Consider the following 21,014-nt stretch of genomic DNA (forward strand, 5'->3'; position numbering starts at 1 on the left):
TATGTTTTCCATAAAGTACACCGATAGAAACACGTGTATGGGGGTAGGGAGACAACCGCTGGAGTTGGTGGGATAGCTTCTCAGCTTCATGGAGGTTTTGTGCGGTAGTTTTAACATTCAAAATTCCAGGTTAGATTCAGCTTCCTGTTTTGAGTTTGCATGTTCTTCCCTCTGTGTCTCGCAATCTTTAACCTCACTCAGCGTGCGACCACTTTAAACTTCCAAGTTCGACAAGACAAAGATTACAATCTTGGACAGAGCAGCAAATTGTTACCGGGAAAAGACTCGTGAGATTCTGCACAAGCTGATTCCCTCAGGATCTCAACCTTTTAACCCTCCGGGAGGTGAGAAGCTGCTCGGTGGGGATTGCAAATCACTGATTTTCCATTTTGCACATTTCTCCAGCTTTCTGGAGGTGGCATCAAATATCGGAGGCTTTAAGTCAGGGGCATCAAACTCATTTTAGTTGAGAGGCCACATCCACCCTAGTCTGACCTCTGGAGGGCCGAACAAGTCAAACATAACATATTAAACTGCAGATATGGACAAATGCAAAGTCTTTCCTTCTTTTGATTCTTTTGTAACTGCATGAATTTGCCAGTCTATTCTGAAATTTGCACATTAAAGTTAATCAGATATATTTGGAAAAAAAAAACAAACCCTCAGTCACCTGTATCTGGATCTCGTATTTGGGATTAAAACAATTTGTCATCATCTGGAAATTGTTTTGAGTTTAAGTGTCTAAAGTCTCATTTCACACAAGTTGGACTCATTGTTTTATTGTGAAAGGCGTTGCGTTATGTGACCTCCACAGATGCATTAATGTTGGGAGTCAAATTCTGACCATGGGTGGTTTTGAATGTCATTTTTGACAATCGAGTGTTTTTAGATTAGCCTCCTGTCAGTTTTCATTTTTAATACTTCAAAAATCACATAGCGGGCCGGATTAGATCATCTGGCGGGCTGGTTCTGGCCCCCGGGCCGCATGTTTGACACCCCTGCTTTAAGTGTTCAAAGTAAAACTCGCAGACCTTTAATGTGGCGTTCTTTTTTAATAGAAAACAAGCACAAAATTAAAAGTACGTATAAAAACAAATATTCTTCTTGTGATTTCTGTGTGCAAGGTTTATGTCAACATACCTGTCAGTACTTTCTCAATATCTACCCATAAATACCTTGTCTAATATAGATGGAGCATCCATTGTTGTTGCTCGTTCACTGTCGGTTTCTGTTAACGTTCAAGTCTTTCAAGTTCTCAGCATTATCGTAAAGACTGAGGTCATGTTAAGGCAAATTAAAACCTTGACTGAAGTCAGACCTGGTACCAAACGTCATTCGGACAGGCCTTGTGTGAGTCTCGTCACCCTGGACTTAAAAACACTAATACAACAGCATGAATGTCTGTGGATACATTTGAAAATTGAGGTGAATTGTTTTTTTTCTTTTTTCTTTTTAGCATTTTCTGCTGACATCCAGTCAAAACTGAATCGAGACAACATCAAGTATCAAAGGTTTCTCTTCATGGCACAGGCAAAATACATTTAAGCCGCTCAACCCTGACACCACAAATTACTCTTTGGTCTCATTTAGGCCAGAAACCAAACTCGGTTTTCAGCTGGACTGAACAGAGCTTCAGGGTTGTGCCCTTTGGAGGTGAATCTCTGTGTGAAAGAAGGCAAAGTCCCTCGTCCGTCCGTCCGTCCTGTAAAGCAAATGTCTCAGACTTGGCAGAGGTTGTAGCAGGGCACAGGCGTCTCCAGCACGTGGTCTCCGTCCACCTCGTAAACGTAATCGCAGCGATGTGCGATCAGGGGGGCGTCAGACATGGCCACGCTCTGATTGCCAAAGGACATTGCTGTGTCTCTCTGTTGGGGTGAGAGTAGAGTCAGTTTAAAAAACCAAAAACAAAGCTAACTCTTATTTTTTACTGCAAAGAATAATACATTTCCCAAAAGTGTCTTTTCTGGTTGCCTTATATATTTATTGGACATTGTAACGGAGCTCGGCTACTCCTTACCCGTCTTTTGACATTTCCGTTCTCGGGTTCGTCAGTCGCCGCTGCGGCGGCGGCGGCGGCGGCCCGATCAAAGTCCTTCTTGCATAGATGAGCCATAATCCCAGCAGCCAAGGCATCACCGAGAACGTTGATCATCGTCCTGAACCGATCGCTGCGGAAATAAACCAGGAAAAAAAAAAATGCATCACTCCAACAGGCCTCGTTAAAAAAAAAAAAAATCCCCTCACGTGTTGAGTGTGTGATTGTCTTTTCGTGGGACTTACAGAACCCAGTCGATGGCCACGATCAGGGAGATGTCAGCAGGCGGTAACCCCACAGAGGTCAGGACGATAACCATGGTGACCAAACCCGCCTGGGGAATCCCGGCTGCCCCGATGCTGGCTGCAGTGGCTGTTATACTGGTGAGAGAGAGAGAGAGAGAGAGACGGAGGGGTGTAAATCAAGCTGACTCATCACAAAGAGCGCATCAGCACATTATAAGACGGCGGCCGGTCACACTCACCTGATGGTGACCAGTTGTCCAAAGTCCAGATCATACTCGTTGACCTGCGCGATGAAGATGGCGGCCACGGCCTCGTACAGGGCCGTCCCGTCCATGTTGATTGTGGCTCCCACCGGCAGAACGAACCGCGCAATCTGCCGGTCCACGCCGCAGTTCTCCAGGAGACACTTCATGGTGATTGGCAGCGTGGCCGAGCTGCGCGCAGAGAGAAACGGCGAAGGCGGTCAGCATATAGAGACACACCGAGGCTCCAAGTAAGGATCGGTTGTCGGTTGTTTCGCCGTACCTGGACGACGTGGCCAGCGCGATGACGAGAGCCTGCAGGAGCCCTCTGATGTAGGAGAAAGGGTTTTTGCGCGTGAAGATGAAGTAGAAGAGAGGGAGCAGAATGAGGCCGTGCACAAACAGGCCAGACAGCACGGTGATGAAGTACATCCCCAGCTTCTCTCCCAGGTGAGCCGGGTCGTGCATGTCCAGGATCTTCCCTGCTACCAGGAACACAATCCCAAAGGGGAAGTACCTGCGCGGAGGAGAGGAAGGAAATATACAAGGATCTTATGGTTTGTTTTTTGTTTTATTTGGTGACACAGTAACAACCTTCGAATCACTTTCTCATGATGCGAACGTGAGCCTGAGGTGAAACATAGAATTTATTCATTTAGAATTAACGGGGTGAGTTTTCACCACCGACGTGTATCAATGTTAGGTCTGCAATATTACAATTACAATTACAGATTACAATTTGATCTCTTCCTATGATAAAAATAATTTTGCAAGACGTAGGGACATGCAGACCAGAGAGCAGTGTATCCTCCCCACCGCCAACTAAATATGAATCAGATTGTTTTGGGCATTTTTCAACCACAATAAGTTCCATACAACTACTTTCATCCCGAGAACTTATTAATGCACATTTGCTTTAAAATGTTCACTTTGATTATTTTCGAATTTGAGTTTGTGAATTTCTGAATGGGACTAAATCCCAGCTCCTGAAGACGGCGTTATCGTCTCAGGCTCATGCTTTATGGCTTTCAAATGACATTGAGATTGTCATGTACATGTTTCGGTAATGTTCACGTGGGTTTTGAGCCTTCGGATTTGACTGTTCTTCGCTTTCAGAATTAATCACATTTGCTTTCATCGTCTCCTGGCGCCAATCTGGCTCAATTCACACAGATGTAATCCAAGAGCAGACTCATTAGCTCAAGTGAGGAGTCTTAAAGGGCAGTCCGGGCGACACCGGTGACTCCTCTCCCCGAGGCGGTGAGGTTTATTTATAGATTTAATCCGGCCCTGCTGTCGTCTGCTTTTTTTATTTTTGGATGCATGTTCGTGACACGGTGGTGCATTTCTGAAGCCATGTGTGTGTGTGTGTGTTTGTGTGTGTGAGCGTGGTAGAGAAAGTACAGGCTTACCACATTGCAGCATTGATGATCTTCATGACGCACTCGTTGATGCACTGGCACACGTTCACCAGCGGTGCTCCACGTTCTCCCATCTTCCCCAGCAGCAGCCCTGAGGACAAACAGGCACATGTTGGGTTGGAGTTGATAGATACTGTATTTTTACCTCGTGAAGGGCCTTTTAACTTTGGAGCATATTCAAATATGTACAGTAAAACATTTAGAATTGATACATTTAGTATTTTATCATCTTTTTAGTAAAAAGGTGTTAATAAATTTGCAAGCAAATCTGTTTTTTGGGTTTTTTTGTTTTTTTTTTGCAATCTTCTCCCTCACACACTCACATTCAATCCTACCGGCAATTTAAACACACTGATTAACCTGAAACCCGAAACTTTGGTTTTGAATAGATGAAGGACAAACTCGCCAAAGAAAGCCCCCAAACCTTAACTACACCATGTAGTTAATACATGTACATCATGTTTCATGAGCTTTTTATCATGTGAAATCATTTTTCAGCTATATCAGTTGCATTTTTTTTAAACACACATCTTTTTAAAGGGGCATTGCATTTAAATAAACATTCAGTTTATTTATTTTTGCTGAATGATGTGTCTGCATTTTAATTAAAGAATTGCTATAAGAAGTGGGACCAATCACATATGGTTGCCAGTTCGCCAGAGAGGAACACAGATCTTTAGGTTGACCAATTCATATGAAATACATGTGTTTGGACATTAAAATACGCTTTAAAAAAACAAAAAACAAAAAAAAAACTGCAGACGCACAGTGAGAAGAACATGGAAACTCTACACATGACCTAAACTTGTTCGTACTGCATCACTGTAATTTTCAACACAAATCTATATGATAAAAAAAAACACTAATTGTGGAGAAAAGATATTTAGGAGATTGTAAGTCGTGTCATGAGAAGCAGAAAACAAGCATGAAGAAATCTGTTTGATAAACTGCCAATTCAAATAATATCAAACTGTGAATTAAAGTCAGAAAGTGAAAAGTTGACTATTCGGATGTGACAAGAGAAGGATTGGAATTTTTGTCAAGATGCTCTTACCCATGGTGGCTGAAAAGATGACGATCCCCAGTACGTTCATGCCTTTACTCGTACTGGGAACGATTCTGTACTTGATGTCAGGTGCAGGGGTGATCTCCAGGAAGACCGGGTGGCCCAGGCGAGGGTTATGGTAGTCGGGCATGACGTACACATAGTTGGCCTGGGACTCTTTCCCGTCGCTGTTATGCACGATTGGTACTAAATCCGTCCGGTACTAGAAGTGAACGGAAGCAACACACACACACAAAAAAATGTCTGTTATTACCGCGGCTCACAAAAGGATGTTGTAAAATACGTTTGGCCATTTTCTTTTTGGTTTTACTCACCTGCTGAAATGTTGCTTCAATTAGATTGGATGGGATCATGTTTCTGTAATAAGCAACACATTTCAACAAAGTCAGAACATGCAGTCCAAAATACTGCATTTTTATAGCATTTGCATGCATTTATGCTTCAACACTTTGCAGTTGTTCAGCACAGGATTGACATGGCACTTAAGATTAAATTTGTCAACTGCCTTAACATGAAGAAGCTCTTGAATCATTGAAGAAGAAATGCAAAGAATTAATTTGCCAAAATTGATGCATCTCTGATCATTTTTTTAGTTAATCAATTAATCAGTCACTTTAATCAGTGTCTTTTTGTGCACTTCTAATTATGTCAGCTTGGTTGTGAATGGATCACCATTGATTTTGCTGTTTTACATTCATAGGATGAAGCCTGCACACCATCTCCAACCCACAAAATGGTGCAACGTCTCAAAAGTGGAATAAATGTGCAACTAAGGTTGGTAAAGCTGTTTGATGGCTCTCTTGTGTTTTTTCACGTGCTGACGTCTTTGGAGGGTCGGAGGGGACATCGGGAATCACCTACAGGGACTGTATTTATACTCCATACGTCAGTGACACAGGCAGGGAGCTTGTTAGACACGTAAGAGGACTGAAATCCACACCTCACCACGGCTCAACAACAATTAACTCAGGTTAAAGAGGGGAGGTATTAGCAGCTATCGGACATGGATGGCCCTGCGGTAAGCCTGAGCGCACACCGCAGACTGCGGACTCGGACTCACAGAGAGTAATTGCCGCACAAAGACCTTCTCAGAAAGTTCAAGCTTAAAAGATCACAATTAAGAATCTCCCTATTCTTAGCCAAACTGCTGCATGGTAGTGACGCTGCAACAATCCGAGGAAGCTTTCCTCCCACCTTTTAAACACAATAGTGGAATGGTCCATTGTTGGCGGCGAGTGGGTTGGTAAAATTGCCCTTTTTTTTCTTAATGAGTTATTAGCCTAACATATAATATAGTTTCACTGTTGATTTCGCTTCCAGTTACATTAAATATTGAATTAAACACTTTTGGGACTCTTCAACTGAGGACGTCGTCGTTGCTCAACTTCGGTAAATTTCTTGAGAAAGCTATTATGTCAGCCCCCTGGGCTCATGCTGATCCGAGGAGATTCTCAGAGATTTTGTGCTTAGGTTGTATCCTGTCTCTTTGGATGTGGAAATAAATCCCAAAGTCTAAACTGGATCTGCACTGGGTTTAATTGGTCTGCACTGGGTTTTCACACATTGTGAAGGCTGTTACGTGGCAGATCCGGATCCTCTAAAGCACAACACTAACAAGATAGAGGGAGCAAAGTCTAGAATTTCTTGATAACAGCCGTAAAGAAGCTTTACTCCAGTGCTCTTGTGTTTAAAAAAGAAAACTATTCCGTGCTGCTTTCCAAGAACATGGAACATGTAAGAGAAATAGATCACTTAACAGAATAGAATAGAATAGAATAGAATAGAATAGAATAGAATAGAATAGAATAGAATAGAATAGGTAGCAGAGGTTTTCTGAATCTTTAACATAGGGTTGATGTTTATGGCTACAATTCATTATATTATGATGAAAGATTCATGCTTTCTCCAGGTTAAATTATGCTTCAAATCTCTGTTTTTGCACACAGTAAAACAACTTCATTCAAATTCGCTTCAGCTTCTCCTGCAGTCTCGATGTGTTTTAGGTTGTCAGTCACATTCACATGCACACACTCACACACCAATGGTGGAGCTGCTCTGCCAGGCATTCGTCTGCCATTGGTGCCAAGGACATTTTGACAAATGATCAGGACCTTGCAATTGGAAGGCAACTTATTCTATCAACTGAGGCCAAAACTGACTTCAAGACCACTGAGTTGCCAGCATTGCCACATTGCACTGGAATGCAACAATGCTTTGCAAGTGTGACTGAGTCCTCATCGTCTCTTTCCTCATAAAAGGAAAGGTGCCATTAAGTAAAAAGGACGGTCGCAGAGCAGCGCTTCGATGTGGTTGATTCTGCTTCAGTTGCTCAGTATGAGCGTGTGAGTTATGATGGTGGAAGTGTCCGTGTGGGCATTAACCTGATGAGGTCCAGCAGGGCATCAGCAGAGGTCATGACAGGCCCTGAACTCGCATGGTGACCGTCCTTGTCTGAGCCTGACCCCGGGTGAATGATGAGCACCAGCACGATACCGACGATGACGGCGATAAAGGTCGTCCACAGGTAGTAGGTGATGGTCAGGACTCCCAGTCGACCGCTTGCCTTTGTATCCATGGCTGACAGGCCGGACATGAGACTGGGTGTGGAAGTAGGAGGTGTCATTGATACTGAACGAGCGATTTGTAATGTTTCAGTGTAAGTTAGCTGAATTTTGCTGTTTTTAATGTGTCGTGTAACAACGATTCCTCTTAAACCAAGAAAAGATGCAATCTTCAAGTTAGGAATGATAATTTCAGCCCCATCTTTCATCTGTGTTATGTTTATAGTATTTTTTTTTTTTATATTGGTGTTAAATATGTACACAAATCCGCTTACAATTGCAGTTTTTCACATAATATATGTTAAAACAAGCAACTGAGGAATAGCAGGAGATTCACAAAATGTGACAGGATATATTTGAAGTGACGACTTCAGCAGGTTTTCTGTGTGCATCATTAATTCTTGTTAAATGCTCTACAGGAACACCCCTGGCCTCCCACTTGTGATGACAAATCATCCCTCATATATGTGTTTAACATAAATAAGTGGGCTTGTTCCCCGGAGATGATTCCTACCTGGAAGTGATGAGTGGCAAAATCAACATCTTTAACATCCTCATCAGGAGTTCTCCAGGAAACGAAAAGTAAATCTTGGCCTGTAAGGCAGGGAAACATCACAGATGAATAAAGCTTAGTGGTTGTTTCATGTTGAAATTCAACACCACGCCAAAAAGAACTTGCTGTTAAATTTGACCTTAAAACTACATTAACAACACAGAGAACCTGAAATTCACCTGTATCTGATATGAAAAAAAGGTGAATGAAATCTCAAATTGAACAAGAACAAAACAAAAAAGCAGATTTTCCATTCATACCATACATGTCAGAAGGTTTAGCTAACAGCAGAATTAGATTCAATTGTATTTTATTTAAGCTCAAAAAACCTTTTAAAACCAATAAGTTCATGTCTTGAACCTTGAGGTATATAAATATATATATATAAAAAAAAAAGAAAGTCAAACATGGCTGCTTCTCTGGTGACACTGATTTTTTTAAACTTTAAGGTAAAGTGGAAGTCACTGCTTTCAAATGTTGCATATTTGTAACTGATTCAATTGCAATCTAAAATGTTCATGTTTGATTTTATTTCAACATTTTGTTATCATTGCCTTGCAGAGAAAGTTGCAGCCATTCATGACCCTGCTGCAAAGCCCCCTGGTCCTCCATGGTCCGCTTAAAGCATCTTACATCACAATGACTTAAAGCCACACGCGTGGAACATTTGTACAGATATTTTTAGTCCTCTCTTTCAGTCATTTAATACAGGAGAAAAACACTATAGGAAGAAATCTATCTTTCAAAAGTACTACAGTAATGCTGTTTTCATATTAGTAACACGTAGCCTCCTGATCTTTGATCCCCCCCCCCCCCCCCCCCCCCGGTTAATTAACAAGACAAACAAACAAAATAAACACAACACTGACATACAAATAAATCGAATATATTTCAAATTATTATATACATTGGATTTTCTTGACCGTCAATCAAAACAATTGGCTAAAAAACTAAACCACGATTCGGAAAACTGAGATCAACACTCTGGTAATATTCAACAAATTCGCTGATTGTTTAAAGCACTATTCTTGGTTGCGTATAGTGATATGGAAACTTTTTTGCTGTAGGAACATCTACGTTTTTCGTTTTCGTTTTCACTTGTGACATACTCTTCTGCTTTAATCTGTTGTGAGACACTGTCGTTACATAACTGGGTACAGTGCATGTAAAGTTCAGACAGCAGTACGCCCGTTACATCTTAAAGAGTTTGTTTTCACAGGTTTCCTAATGTGTTGCGTTTCTCTCCCGTTAAAAGAAGTCTGGCAGGTTCAAGTAAAGTTGCTTTACGTCCCTTTGGTTTTGCATCCATACCTGTGTGGAGAGGTTGAATGACCGGAGGAAAAAGCCAACCACGCAGCCAGTCACCACCGCAAAGACCGAGAGTGTCAGCAGCCCGTTCCTTATGCAGTAGTCCTTCACACACTCCCTGACTTTCAGCGGAATAAAAGATTTTAACGGGTTCTTCAACCTCTCCATCCTCAGGCAGACTTGCACCGACCGTGTCCAAACAGTGCCCCCCCACCCCCTGAGAGACCACGGATATCTGGATCTCCCGGATCCCTGGATGGATGAGATGGATCTGTACGAATCCCACGAGATCTGAGGAGGAGGAGGAGGAGGACGGTGTGTAAAACTGATCAAAGGTGGGTCCTGTCTGACAGTGAGGAGCTCAACTCGTCCGAAACAGGAAGTACTGCCCGAGGTATTCTGGGAAAAGCGACGACTAACGGGATTATCTCGTTCCCGTGATAATCAAAGCTCCTTCACAGCCACACAGGTTTATTCAAGAGACAAAAGACAAGACCTTAGTACTGAATAGCCCCCCTCACTTATGCCTCATGAGGTATTAGCTTCCACCTTCCAAGTCAGCGCATTCATTAAACAGGTACATGCAAGCAGACCTCTGTGACTTTAGCTCTCCTCTCCTTCGGGGTCACGGCGACAATGCCCTTCACGAATAGGCGTTATATAATCCACACTACAGAGTTAAATATTTATAATCCAAACAATATAAGTTGTGACTGCTCCTTAAACACTGGTGCTTTATTTTGCTTTTATAAGGACTTATTTGATTGTCGTGTGAACCGCATGTTGAACTGCCCCGGCGAGATTATCAGTTGAAAGGGCAAAGTTGTAGTTCAGGAGTTCATCCCCTGCCACTTTCTTGGCCTTGAAGGATCCTGTGACATTGGGCTGTGTCATCCATTCAGGGATCAGGAGGTGCGCTTAGAAGCCTTTAACATCAAGACGCGTCATTTTAATTAGCGAATAATGCCTTGTTGGCCCGGCGAAGCGGTCTCAAAGTAACCTGCGGGAGACAGCGGGAAGCTTTGGTAAAGAATGTGTTTTGCAACCAGTCTTGGGGAAAAGAACTACGATTCCCACCTCGCTAACATGGGGCGCTTTTACTTTTTCAGGCAAATGTAATCTTTTCATATATTAACATGCATACTAAATAAATAAATATTAAGGTTTTAGTTTAAATAAATATTCACGTGTTATTGCCTCTGGTGTCAACTGTTGATCTTCATTCAGTTTTCTCTCCATACCTACATCTGCTGACGTCACAGACTTCATGGCTGACCCAGGAAGACGACTCTTTCCTGTCTAGTACTGTTTGTCAATGTCATTTGTAATGAATCCAATAACACTAATTCCTTGTCTGGAACAATGGACACAACAACAACAATGAATGACACCAACCTTTTGAAATGAAAGGTTTGACTCTCTGGAAGCATATTGCATTCACATGAAAACATTTTTATTTTGTTTGGCTGAATTAATGACATACTTAGGTCATAGTTATGAGGAAAAAATTCATAAAAAAAAAAAAATCTTTTCTGTTTTTCAGAATTTCTAAGATAAGAAATTCAAATTAGCTGGTGTCCATTTCTCAGCGGCGCTAACCAGGCTTACAAACATCTCCCGTCAGTAGCAGGTCCAGCAGAGACGGTCAAACACAGGAGAGGCTGAATCAAGGTCGCCTGCCTGATCGCGAGTGATTCATTTGTATCACGCATCCTCAGAGTTTCTCCTGATCAAATGCTGCACTGTGTGGTTTTCCAGCTGTACAGTCGAGAACAACAAGTACCTTCAGTGAGAGGTGAGGATGCCAGAGCACATTATTGAAAGTCATCGAAATACATAAAAAGGTAATGTGCCTGTTTATTATTTCACTTGCTTGTGTTTATTGACCAACAGTGAGTTGACAATATGGTTGCTGAAATAAACCTACTCCCTATAATTAAAAAAACAAAACAAAACAAAAAAAACACCTCTGTGGGCTCCAACAATTTTTGTGTTACTATTCTTCTTTCTCCTCCTTTAATTTGGATCACATGGTCTAAAAACATTCACATGGGCAATTTACAGAACATATATGTACTTTGCACGTTGAGAGGAAAGCAAAGTACCTTTGACAAAGCATGCACCCACGGCAGAGGACTTCCACACAGATTAGAAGTGACAGTCTGCTTGCTGTGTCGAGTCATGCGGTTGTGGTTTCTGCTGTGTTGACGAACGGGTCCGAGTGCCGCTGTGTCAAGCTCACATGACTTTAAAACTTCTCCGCTCACCAGAAGATGAGCTGATTAGGAGAATCCGTTTTTCATTATGAAGGTTAACTGGCAATTTGTGAAGTTCAGTGGGGACTAATTTCTACACAGGTGTGAATGTGACTGTGTCTCTGTGCTCGCCCTTTGACAGGACGAGTGACGTGTCCAGGGTGAACGCTGCCTCCTCCCATGACCGTGGGTCCCAGTGTTTCAGTGGCAATGGAAGTCATAACACGGAGACCCACTGCTGTGCAGTCAAGGTGCAGGACAGGAAGATGGTTGGTGCAGGTTGCAGGCTACTCTTTTTTTCTTCACATATTTCAACTTGTTAATTATTGATTTTGTGGAAAGTGCATGGAATGTGAACAGTTGTGTTGAAGTTGAAGGAGCATTTTGGACTAGGGATTTATAGGTTATCGTCTTTTTACTGATCAGGACAAATTGCTCTGTGAACTGAAAAGATTTTGACACCTCAGAGCTGCAGCAGATTCCACATCCTGCCCACAGACTACATGAGGCACTTCCTTGTTCTTGTTCCTCTTTTTTGGGATTCTACTATGCCCATGTCCACCCCCATATCACCCATTGTCTGCCTCATTGTCTCCTGTTAGACCAACCATCAAATGTCCTCCTTTCACTATATCCATGAATCCTCTTTGAAGTCTCCCACTTCTTTCTGCCTGGCAACGCCGCCCCCAGCAGTCTTTGTCCAATACTGTTCATCCAATCCACTTTCTCTCCTCTGCACATGTCTCAACCAACTCATCTGAGGCCTTTCAGGCTTTATCTCTAAACTGCTCAACCTCAGCTGTCCCTCCGATCTGTTCATTCTAAATCCTGTCTATCCTGATCACTCCCAATGAAAGTCTCAGCATCTTCCTGTCTGCCACCTCCAGCTCAGACCCCTGGCTTTTAGACAGTGCCACTATCTCCAAATCCATACATGACTCAGCAAAGTCCATCCTGCCTGCACTCGCTCCTCTGCTTGTTAATGTACTGTCCAATGCTCTTTTGCCCCTTTGGCACATTTTGAGATTATATCATATCTTATATCCTATCACAATAAGGTAAAAACAAGTCAATAATTTGTAATGTAGTATCATTGTTATTCATGTAAGAGATCATTTGCATACATTATATGAAATACACAGATATGTATTAATCTAACAATAAAACAGCACATGTGTATAAATATTAGTATCACATCACAAAGAGGCTTCACTATAACCTTATACAATAATAACACAAATGTCTATTTGAAGAATGTGAATGTTTTGAAGTTCCCTGACCACGCAGTCATTACACGACTAATTACTGTGCCATAAGTAATTCAATGATACCATGTCTCTGACATGTGCATGCTCATTAAAATAGATCAGTTCAGAGCAGCAGAGCTGGGTGAACATTATTATTATTATTATTATTATTATTATTATTATTATTATTATTATTATTATTATTATTATTATTATTATTATTATTATTATTATTATACTTTCTTCATGTACTGCGCAAACTGTTGTATTTTTGATGGCCCAATCATGCTCAAGCCTTCGTGACAATTTGCACACATGTATGTCAGAAGTGTGGAAAATGTTTTGTTACGTGCAATGACCATGACATATAACATTTTTTTTTACCACTTCTGACAATGTGCTTCTTCATATGCTTTGAACTTTTTAAAATATTTAAACTTTTTAGAATTTTTTTTAAACATTGAAGTGGATGGGAAAACGTCCGTACTTCTGTAATTTATGTCAATGAATGAGACTTTCCCACTTGGTACTTTTTTTGGTTTCTTTTTTTTAATTTATTAATAACTTTATTGCACAAATGAGGAATATCCAAACAGTACAAACAAACTTTCTTTTCCCCAATTGGTCCCTCGCGCAGTTCCAAGCTGCGTGCCTGCGTCATCAGCTAACGGGGGGGGGGGGGACCGTTGTTTCAATGGGTGGCAGCAGTCACCTCGCGGAGCTCTGTGATTGGTCTGTGTGGGGACCTCCAGGCTCCGCCCCTCCCCCCGACTGCCAACCTCAAGCCCGTTGTCGTCCAGGAACAGTGGGACACCAAGCGGTAAGTTTTACAGCGAATTATTAAGACCAACTTTTTTTGGGAGAAAAATGCTGGGTTTTTAGTTAAAACTCATACCCGTCGATAAAGATAACGCGAGTGACATTCTGTTTTGGCTACAGGCTGAAGGAGGCCGGAAAATGAGTCAGTTCAAGGAGCGCTTCGTGGCGGTGCTGCACGAGAAGAACTTTGTGACAGATCGGCTGGCGACGCTGGAGGAGAAAACGGGGGTGAAGAGAGAATACCTCGCCCTTGGTATGTAAAAAAAACACATACCGGTACACAAAAAAAACCCTCCTCTTGAATACGGATTAACAATTGTATTTGATGATACAGGGCACGCTTATGGACTTGCGAATGGTCAAATGCCTTCTTAAAAAAAAAAAAAAGTTGGCACGCTCGTTAATGGTAACCAGACGGGTGAAGGTTTGCTAGTTTTCGTAGCACGAGCCCTTTTCTTTTCACACCGACCTGACTCACATCCCAAAGTTCATCCAGACCAGAGCTTCACGCCACAACCGCAAGATTAGATTTAGTGCAGAATCATTCCCGTTTGATTGAACTGCTTGTTTGCGTCCCACATCAGCCACCAGCCGGCCCCAGGGGTATTTATATCACCTCCTGAAATACCCAGTGCAATGCAAAGATGGAGGTAGACTATAAGGTGACTGATAATTCAGCTGCAGGCTGCTCCTACTACACTGTGCTTGCTTCTTTTTTTTGTTTGTTTTGTCCTTCTTTGGGTGGGACAGTTGGTTTTGACACTGTTTGTTTGCACAGTAGATGTCAGTTAAGGTCAAACACCCCCAGACAATTGTGATTGTCTCTGATGCCACTCAACGACAGGAAACATGAAAGACAGGGTGACCTACATTCAAAACCACCGACTTTACACCAAAATGGTCCAGACAGATGACTTGACAGCCGAGCCCTGCCATGCCCTTCAAAAACCCCCTTTTCCAGACCGCAGTCCTTGTGCATTTTGCAAGCAATATGTTTAGTTTAATAGACTTTAAGCTTCTGCGTATTGTATAAACTGGTGGATTCTTTGCGTCATACTCAACACCTAACAGAAAGTACTCCAAACACCAAAACCTCAGAGAAGTCACAGTTTACTGATTATTCCAATTGCAATCCAAAAAATAAAAAGACAAAACAAACAAAAACTGCATTATTTTAAGTCTGAATTTTGCTCATAATTTTGTCAGACTTTCTTATTGTTTATCGCAGATAAACTATGATGGACTGGTGGGAAGCAATAATAATAATACTACTCTTATAGGATCAGATGTTTCTACTACTTTTTCATCAGTCTATACATATCTCAGTTACATATTTCAGAAATCCTGCCAGCTTTGTTCATAAAAACAATGGTCTTTTTGATAACTCTCCCAAAATGTTGATGCATTTGTGTAATTATTTTATTATCATATTTTCCACAATATTATTTCATTAAAACTCCTTCAATGTGGTACTTTGAGAAGTGTAACTACTGGATGTATAGATTTGACTCGTAAACAATTCAATATGTAAATTTTTTTGGAAGATACATTATGAAGTGGAATAACAAGCCAAAATCAACCACTGTATCGGTAAAGATGCGGCATGTGGCAGAGGTTACCGGGAAAGTTCGATTCCCACCGCTCCTCATCTGACATCCAGGGTCAAACCTGTTACAAGTCATACATGAACATTATGGATTTTCATCATGAGTTGGTGTCAATGTGACAAAAAAAAAATCCTCAATTCTTCTGCGTCGTAAAGAAGCGAATTGCTATTAAAACAGTTCACTTTTTTTTTTATTTCTGCCCTGGATTGAGATTGAGTAGAAGGAAGCACAGAACATGTTGTGCTCTGCTGTGTATCTGATACTTCTGTCAAGTTAAGCTTGTAACAAACCCGTACACAGATCATTAGTTACATATAACAAATTCTCTCCTTTCGGCTCACAGTTTAGGACCACGAAGCTATATAACTGTTTTCAGTTCGGCTGCAGAGCATCTCAAGTCCATGCTGACAGTTGTGACACTCTGAAGTGCTAATAGACTAATGTGCTGACTGGACTGGAAAGGCTTCAGCTCATGTGTGTAGTTGCAGTTCATTAGCTTCATATTTTTAGGGGCAGATTTGTTCCTTCGCTCTCTGTAACAAAACAATGGGCTGCTTTGATGTTTTGAGCAGAACTGAGTAATTACATGACTGCATAATAACGTCTGTGTCTTTACATCCATTCAACAGTCAAAACATCAATGTATCCATCGTCTGTGGACCCTTCAGGAGTTCCTCTTCAGTTTTTTGTGTCAAATATCAGACATTTTCATGTGGTTTTTTTTCACTACAAAAAGGTGTTTAAAAATAAAATCATCACAGCTTATATAAATTTATGAGCTGATGATGGGTTCTGTAAACTTGGGTAGTCTTTTATATAGCTAACTGCGACTATCATTTCAACTCGTTCTTCCAGTTTTGCGTCTGTTGAAGGAGACTGGGTACACAGTGAGGCACGTCGATATTTGAATATGAGCTGTGACAAACAAATGAGAGCGAGACAGCTGACAGTCGCTGCAAGAGAATCAGAGGCTTTTATTGCTTCGGGTACCGCGTATGTGTCATGTATGAAGTTCGTGAAAGTTGAATTCATCAAGTTCTGCTGGTACTTGAATGATATGACATTGACTGCTGGTTGTAGATTAGACTGCCCTTTTCCTTGTGGCTTGTATGACTTGTTTTCTTACACGCAAATGCATGAAAAGGAATCTGGAATATGTGTAATTTGACATTGTTATTTCGATCTGAACAGGCTCTGAGGGAGATGAAGACAATTTGAATGATTCTGAAGACAGCTTGCTCACTAATGGAACTGCAGAGGCAACGATAGTTGGCCAGACTGGAGTGTGTTTGCTGTTCGTCAGCATCTTGCTGTGAAATAACAGCGGGCTGTTTAAGCCTCTGTGGGATTACACTAAGCAATGCACTCAAATTCTGTTGTTGCAGTAAGCAACAAAGCTCCTCCACCCACATATTGATCAACCGACTTCTTAAAACTTCACTTTAAGAAACTTTTTTTTTTTTTATGACATGTTTTGTAGTTTGCTGATTAAGTTTCACTTTGGCTGATGGAACTTTGTCTTGTCTGTCACTGTGAATGTGTTCTACAGAAATCATAGTTGTTTTATGGATCACAGTGGTATTTGAGCCATCTATGTGACTCCGGCTTTGTTTGTAGTGTTTGACTTGTGTTGATACTCCTCCTGATCCTGCTGCCAGTCCCTCCTGACATCCTGCTTTCAGACAAACTCTGACAACGAAACAATTTGACTTGACATTAGAGGTGTTTGTAAAGCCAGTGGATCGCCTCGCCCTGCCCTCAGCCCTCACCTGACCCCCCCCCCCCTTCTCTCTCTCCCCTTGCAGGCATTCTCTCCTTTCTGGGTCTCTATCTGTTGTTCGGATATGGGGCCTCGCTGCTCTGCAACCTGATTGGCTTTGTCTACCCAGCATACTTCTCGTAAGTATCTTTAGAAAGATTCACGTTTTATTATTCCTCTCTACGGTTTTGCTCGTCATCATTCCAGATCATATCAGAGCTCCACAAGAGACACATATTATTGGAATGCAGTCACTGTTAATTTTTAACCCAATGTCATTTAAGAGATTTTCCTGCTATGACTCCTCATAATGGGTTTAGTTGAATTGGTCATTTTTTCCATTTGTGTTGCGGCAGAGAGTCTCCGTACCTTTATGAGATGATTAGTTTTCAGCATTCAGTTCAGCAAGTGACATACATATCCTCAGCACCATTACAGTTGTCTTTGAGCACATCTTTCCTATTCAATCCAAGGTTGTTTTGTTTAAAGGCATATCCTCTCCCAAGTACTATCACAATTCCTCTATTCTCTCCATACATGTCAGGATTTTCTCTCCGTCTCTATCTTGACGTCAGGCACACAAACCTCCTTTCACTTTATTCCCTCACCACATTGAAGCCGAAGCTGGAGTTTAAATTTTCATCCAGCACTTCAAAAGAGAATTTCTCATCTCAAAAGGCAGTTGCTTCTGCAGCGTTATGTAATGAAATCCAGATCCATAGAAGCACTGACGGCGGGCCCAAGAAACACCTGCTGAACTGAACTCCTTTTGTGTGCATGGTTGCTGAAAATTCTCAGTCTTAAGTTGACAAAAGGTTAAACAAATCCCAGTGTAGTTATTCTGTAGGTCAACATCACAAGCCAGGCAAACAAAGCATCTAACCTCCACAACCACTTATCAACAAGTGGTACTTCCTTTCCCTCATTACAGTTTGTCTATAAGACACGTTAGCGTCGGTGGGCCAACAAGCCACTAGGTGGCGGCTTTGTGCAGTCGCTGCCATTTTGAGACTGAACAAGAGGCAGTAAAGAACCCCAGCTCTTTCCAGCCGGGAGTTAAATAACCCGGTGTCTATTGTAGTTTAAGTACATTTACCAGGATTGTGAGATGTGCACAGAACCTTCTGTTGGAACTCAGGATCTCAAAATTGGTACGAGGTTCAGGAGGGGAAAGTTAAAGAAAGAAATCGTCCAACCCTTTGAGTTCAGACTCCGGGACTCCAAACCGCTCGCCCGTCTCCTGACACTAACGCGTGCGGCGGTCTGTCTGTCCAGCATCAAGGCCATTGAGAGCAGCAATAAGGAGGACGACACACAGTGGCTCACCTACTGGGTGGTTTACGGCCTCTTCAGCGTCGTTGAGTTCTTCTCGGACATCTTCCTGTTCTGGTGTCCATTTTACTACGCTGGCAAGGTAGGCTGATCTCCTCGTCTTGTCGAGTGTTTTTTGTTTGCGACGTCTGACCTGACTGTGGTCATATTGTGCACCCAGAAGTAGGGCTGGTCGATTTGGCCTTTAAAAAAAAAAAAGAAATAAATCTCAATGTACTTAAAAATGACTATGACTGCAGACATCACATATATTTTCAAAAGTGCAACTTTATTGCTCTGATTGTCCTCAGAGCTAAAATGCATATAAACAATCCAAAATAAAAAAAGTAAATGAGGCTCAGTCATTCAACAAATTCAAGCTTTAACCCGGGTTTACCCAAATGTGCAACAGCAACTTACGGAAACCCACAAGAAATGGTAGAACGGAATGCAAAAAAATACTGAAAAACTGTGGGGGGGGGTGAGAACTTGAATTTGCAAATTACATTTTTTTTTTAACCTATCAAAATCGGTTCAATCGATTTTTTTTTTTGCACAGCCCCAACCAGAAGCTGATGACTGATTTCTGTAGACCTTGCAAACATTGCACTCTAGTGGACATGACATAAAAGGACATAAAAGCAAACTGAAAACGCAAACCTATGCAGAAGTCTGTTCATACATTAAGGCTTCCAACAGTTTGTTAGATCTTTTTAATGAAGATATTGAAAAAAAATGTCTTTGTCATGTAATTGTTTTTCTTGATAAATGAAAGTAGATTTTGTGCAATTATGAATTTCTTCAAAGATTAAAAAAAAAAAAAAGAGATTCATAAATATGTAAACATACTGCATAATGTTCAGATGAAAGTGAAAACTAGGACGCATACATCTCAGCCACTTCGAGCAGACGTGACTTTTAAGTTGCACACCTGCACGATCTGCGAACTCTCGAAGGGTTTTTTTTTCTCTCTCCTCAGTGTCTCTTCCTGATTTGGTGCATGGCTCCGGTGTCCTGGAACGGCTCTGAGATGTTGTACAAGCGCGTCATCCGGCCGTTCTTCCTGAAACACCAGGCCACGATGGACAGCATGGTCAGCGATCTGAGCGCCAAGGCCAAGAACATAACAGAAACGGTCACCAAGGAGGGTGAGATACCCACTGTGTACATGCAAGTATAGAGCCATATTCATATACTTTATGCATGGCAGCAGCACACTTTCACTCAGCTTATCGCAGATGAACACTGTCGAGCTTACTTCTTCAAATACAGCACCGTTCTGTGTCTCCCTTTATGTCTCGTCATATTTAAGTTTCTCACTTCTCTTTTTTGTCCCCTCAGCTGTTAACCGAGCTCTCAACCATGACAAGGCCCAGTGAGAATCATGGAAACCCTGCGTGTATGAGTGACTGAGTGAGAGTGTGTGTCTGTGTGTTGTTTGCCTTTTACCCCCTCCCTCCCACCCAAATCGTTTGGTGAGGTGAAGCCAGTTCACAGCCGCCGGTACGACCAAGACAATCTGTGAAACTGTAACTTTTTTTAGTGTGACCTTACTCTCTGTGACCTTATCAACATCAGAATAAACTGCACGATGAGCCTTTGTGACGGATTCCTGAGGTTAACAGCACAGTTATTGTAACGACTTGCCCTCGAATGTCTTCATTGATCATAATTTATAAACCAAAAAAGGGGAACCTGATCGAACTGGAGCCGTCATTGGTGTCTTTGCTCTTATTATAGCCTTATTCTGCCTCTGACCAGCCAGAGGTTTAAACTCTGTCTGGACCCACTGTGGACTCTGTCTCGAGGAATAACTGGACAACTTTTTTGTCTTTTAATGTCTTAAATAATTTATAATCATGTACCGATGAAAAGATAAAAAGGATTCTTGAACCCTATTGAACTGGAGTGTTTCTGTGTCTGGCTTTCAACTGTTTCATTTCTCTCTGTCTTCTGGAGCCGCCCCCCCCCCCCCCCCTCAAGTACCTCTCACTGTGGGAGATGGGATTTATTTTGTTCAGATCACAACGTTCATGCACCAGTGATTTATGCCATTAGCTTTATATTGCAAAGGTGAGTTGTGGAAATTGTATGTCTGGACCTGTATAGATTGGTGCTAGTTCATTTTGCAAGTAAATCTTTTGGAATTGTTGAACTTAATTGTGTTGCTTTGTTTTTAACATTTTAAGTTAATGTATTATTTTTTATTTTATTATAGAACTATATTATTAATATCTTTTTCTTTCAGGTATGAGTAGCGGTGTGTTTTTGTTGCGGCTTGTTACCAGGAAAAATGTCAGTGTCATCACTGCACAGTGTCTCTTTTATCCCTCCCATCCCACTTGATCTTTTGGCCGGTCACCATCAAGTACGTTTACCGGCATTCAGACAGCCTAACCACCCACGCATTAATTTGTGTTTGGCTCTGCCATCACGCTTGAAGGGCTCTGAATGGGAGGCCCTTTTGTGTCCGCGCGCTGGATGTAATGCATGGGAAATGGTGGACGGGGGTCGGTGGGACGGCCACACGTCGTTCGCTGCCAGAGGAAGGCGCCCATCTGGAAATGACTGCTGCTGAGAAGATG

General features: G+C 41.8%; 2 protein-coding genes across 3 annotated transcripts; one reads left to right on the forward strand and one right to left on the reverse strand.

Moving 5' to 3' along the window:
• Positions 1–1,718: 1,718 nt before the first annotated feature.
• On the reverse strand, positions 1,719–9,599 carry slc1a8b (solute carrier family 1 member 8b; the record flags this gene model as incomplete). Its single annotated transcript, XM_080513134.1, has 11 exons — positions 1,719–1,865; positions 2,018–2,168; positions 2,281–2,415; positions 2,520–2,714; positions 2,806–3,039; positions 3,935–4,034; positions 4,998–5,211; positions 5,324–5,366; positions 7,391–7,606; positions 8,085–8,164; positions 9,435–9,599. The coding sequence occupies 11 exons, from the start codon at positions 9,597–9,599 to the stop codon at positions 1,719–1,721; spliced, it is 1,680 nt and encodes a 559-aa protein (XP_080369260.1).
• Positions 9,600–13,706: 4,107 nt separating this feature from the next.
• On the forward strand, positions 13,707–20,327 carry LOC308142674 (receptor expression-enhancing protein 5). 2 transcript variants are annotated; one of them, XM_080513197.1, is made up of 6 exons: positions 13,707–13,753; positions 13,873–14,005; positions 17,165–17,258; positions 18,394–18,532; positions 19,409–19,599; positions 19,771–20,327. In XM_080513197.1, exons 2-6 carry the CDS (start codon positions 13,891–13,893, stop codon positions 19,775–19,777), a joined length of 546 nt encoding a protein of 181 aa, XP_080369323.1. In that variant the 5' UTR covers positions 13,707–13,753; positions 13,873–13,890; the 3' UTR covers positions 19,778–20,327. The 2 variants fall into 2 exon arrangements, with proteins under 2 accessions (XP_080369323.1, XP_080369322.1); XM_080513196.1 differs by having other exon boundaries at positions 19,409–19,577.
• Positions 20,328–21,014: the final 687 nt, after the last annotated feature.

Source organism: Blennius ocellaris, assembly GCF_963422515.1.
Source record: "Blennius ocellaris genome assembly, chromosome: 17".
NCBI classification, from domain to species: Eukaryota; Metazoa; Chordata; class Actinopteri; order Blenniiformes; family Blenniidae; genus Blennius; species Blennius ocellaris.

What these genes read in the sequence shown, in the direction of transcription:
- LOC308142674 (XM_080513196.1), top strand. Translation starts at nt 13,891, where the DNA reads ATGAGTCAGTTCAAGGAGCGCTTCGTGGCGGTGCTGCACGAGAAGAAC. An exon ending in CATTTTACTACGCTGGCAAG is followed by an intron (nt 18,533 to 19,408) that starts GTAGGCTGATCT and finishes CTCTCTCCTCAG; the next exon opens with TGTCTCTTCCTGATTTGGTG. An exon ending in AGAAACGGTCACCAAGGAGG is followed by an intron (nt 19,578 to 19,770) that starts GTGAGATACCCA and finishes TTGTCCCCTCAG; the next exon opens with CTGTTAACCGAGCTCTCAAC.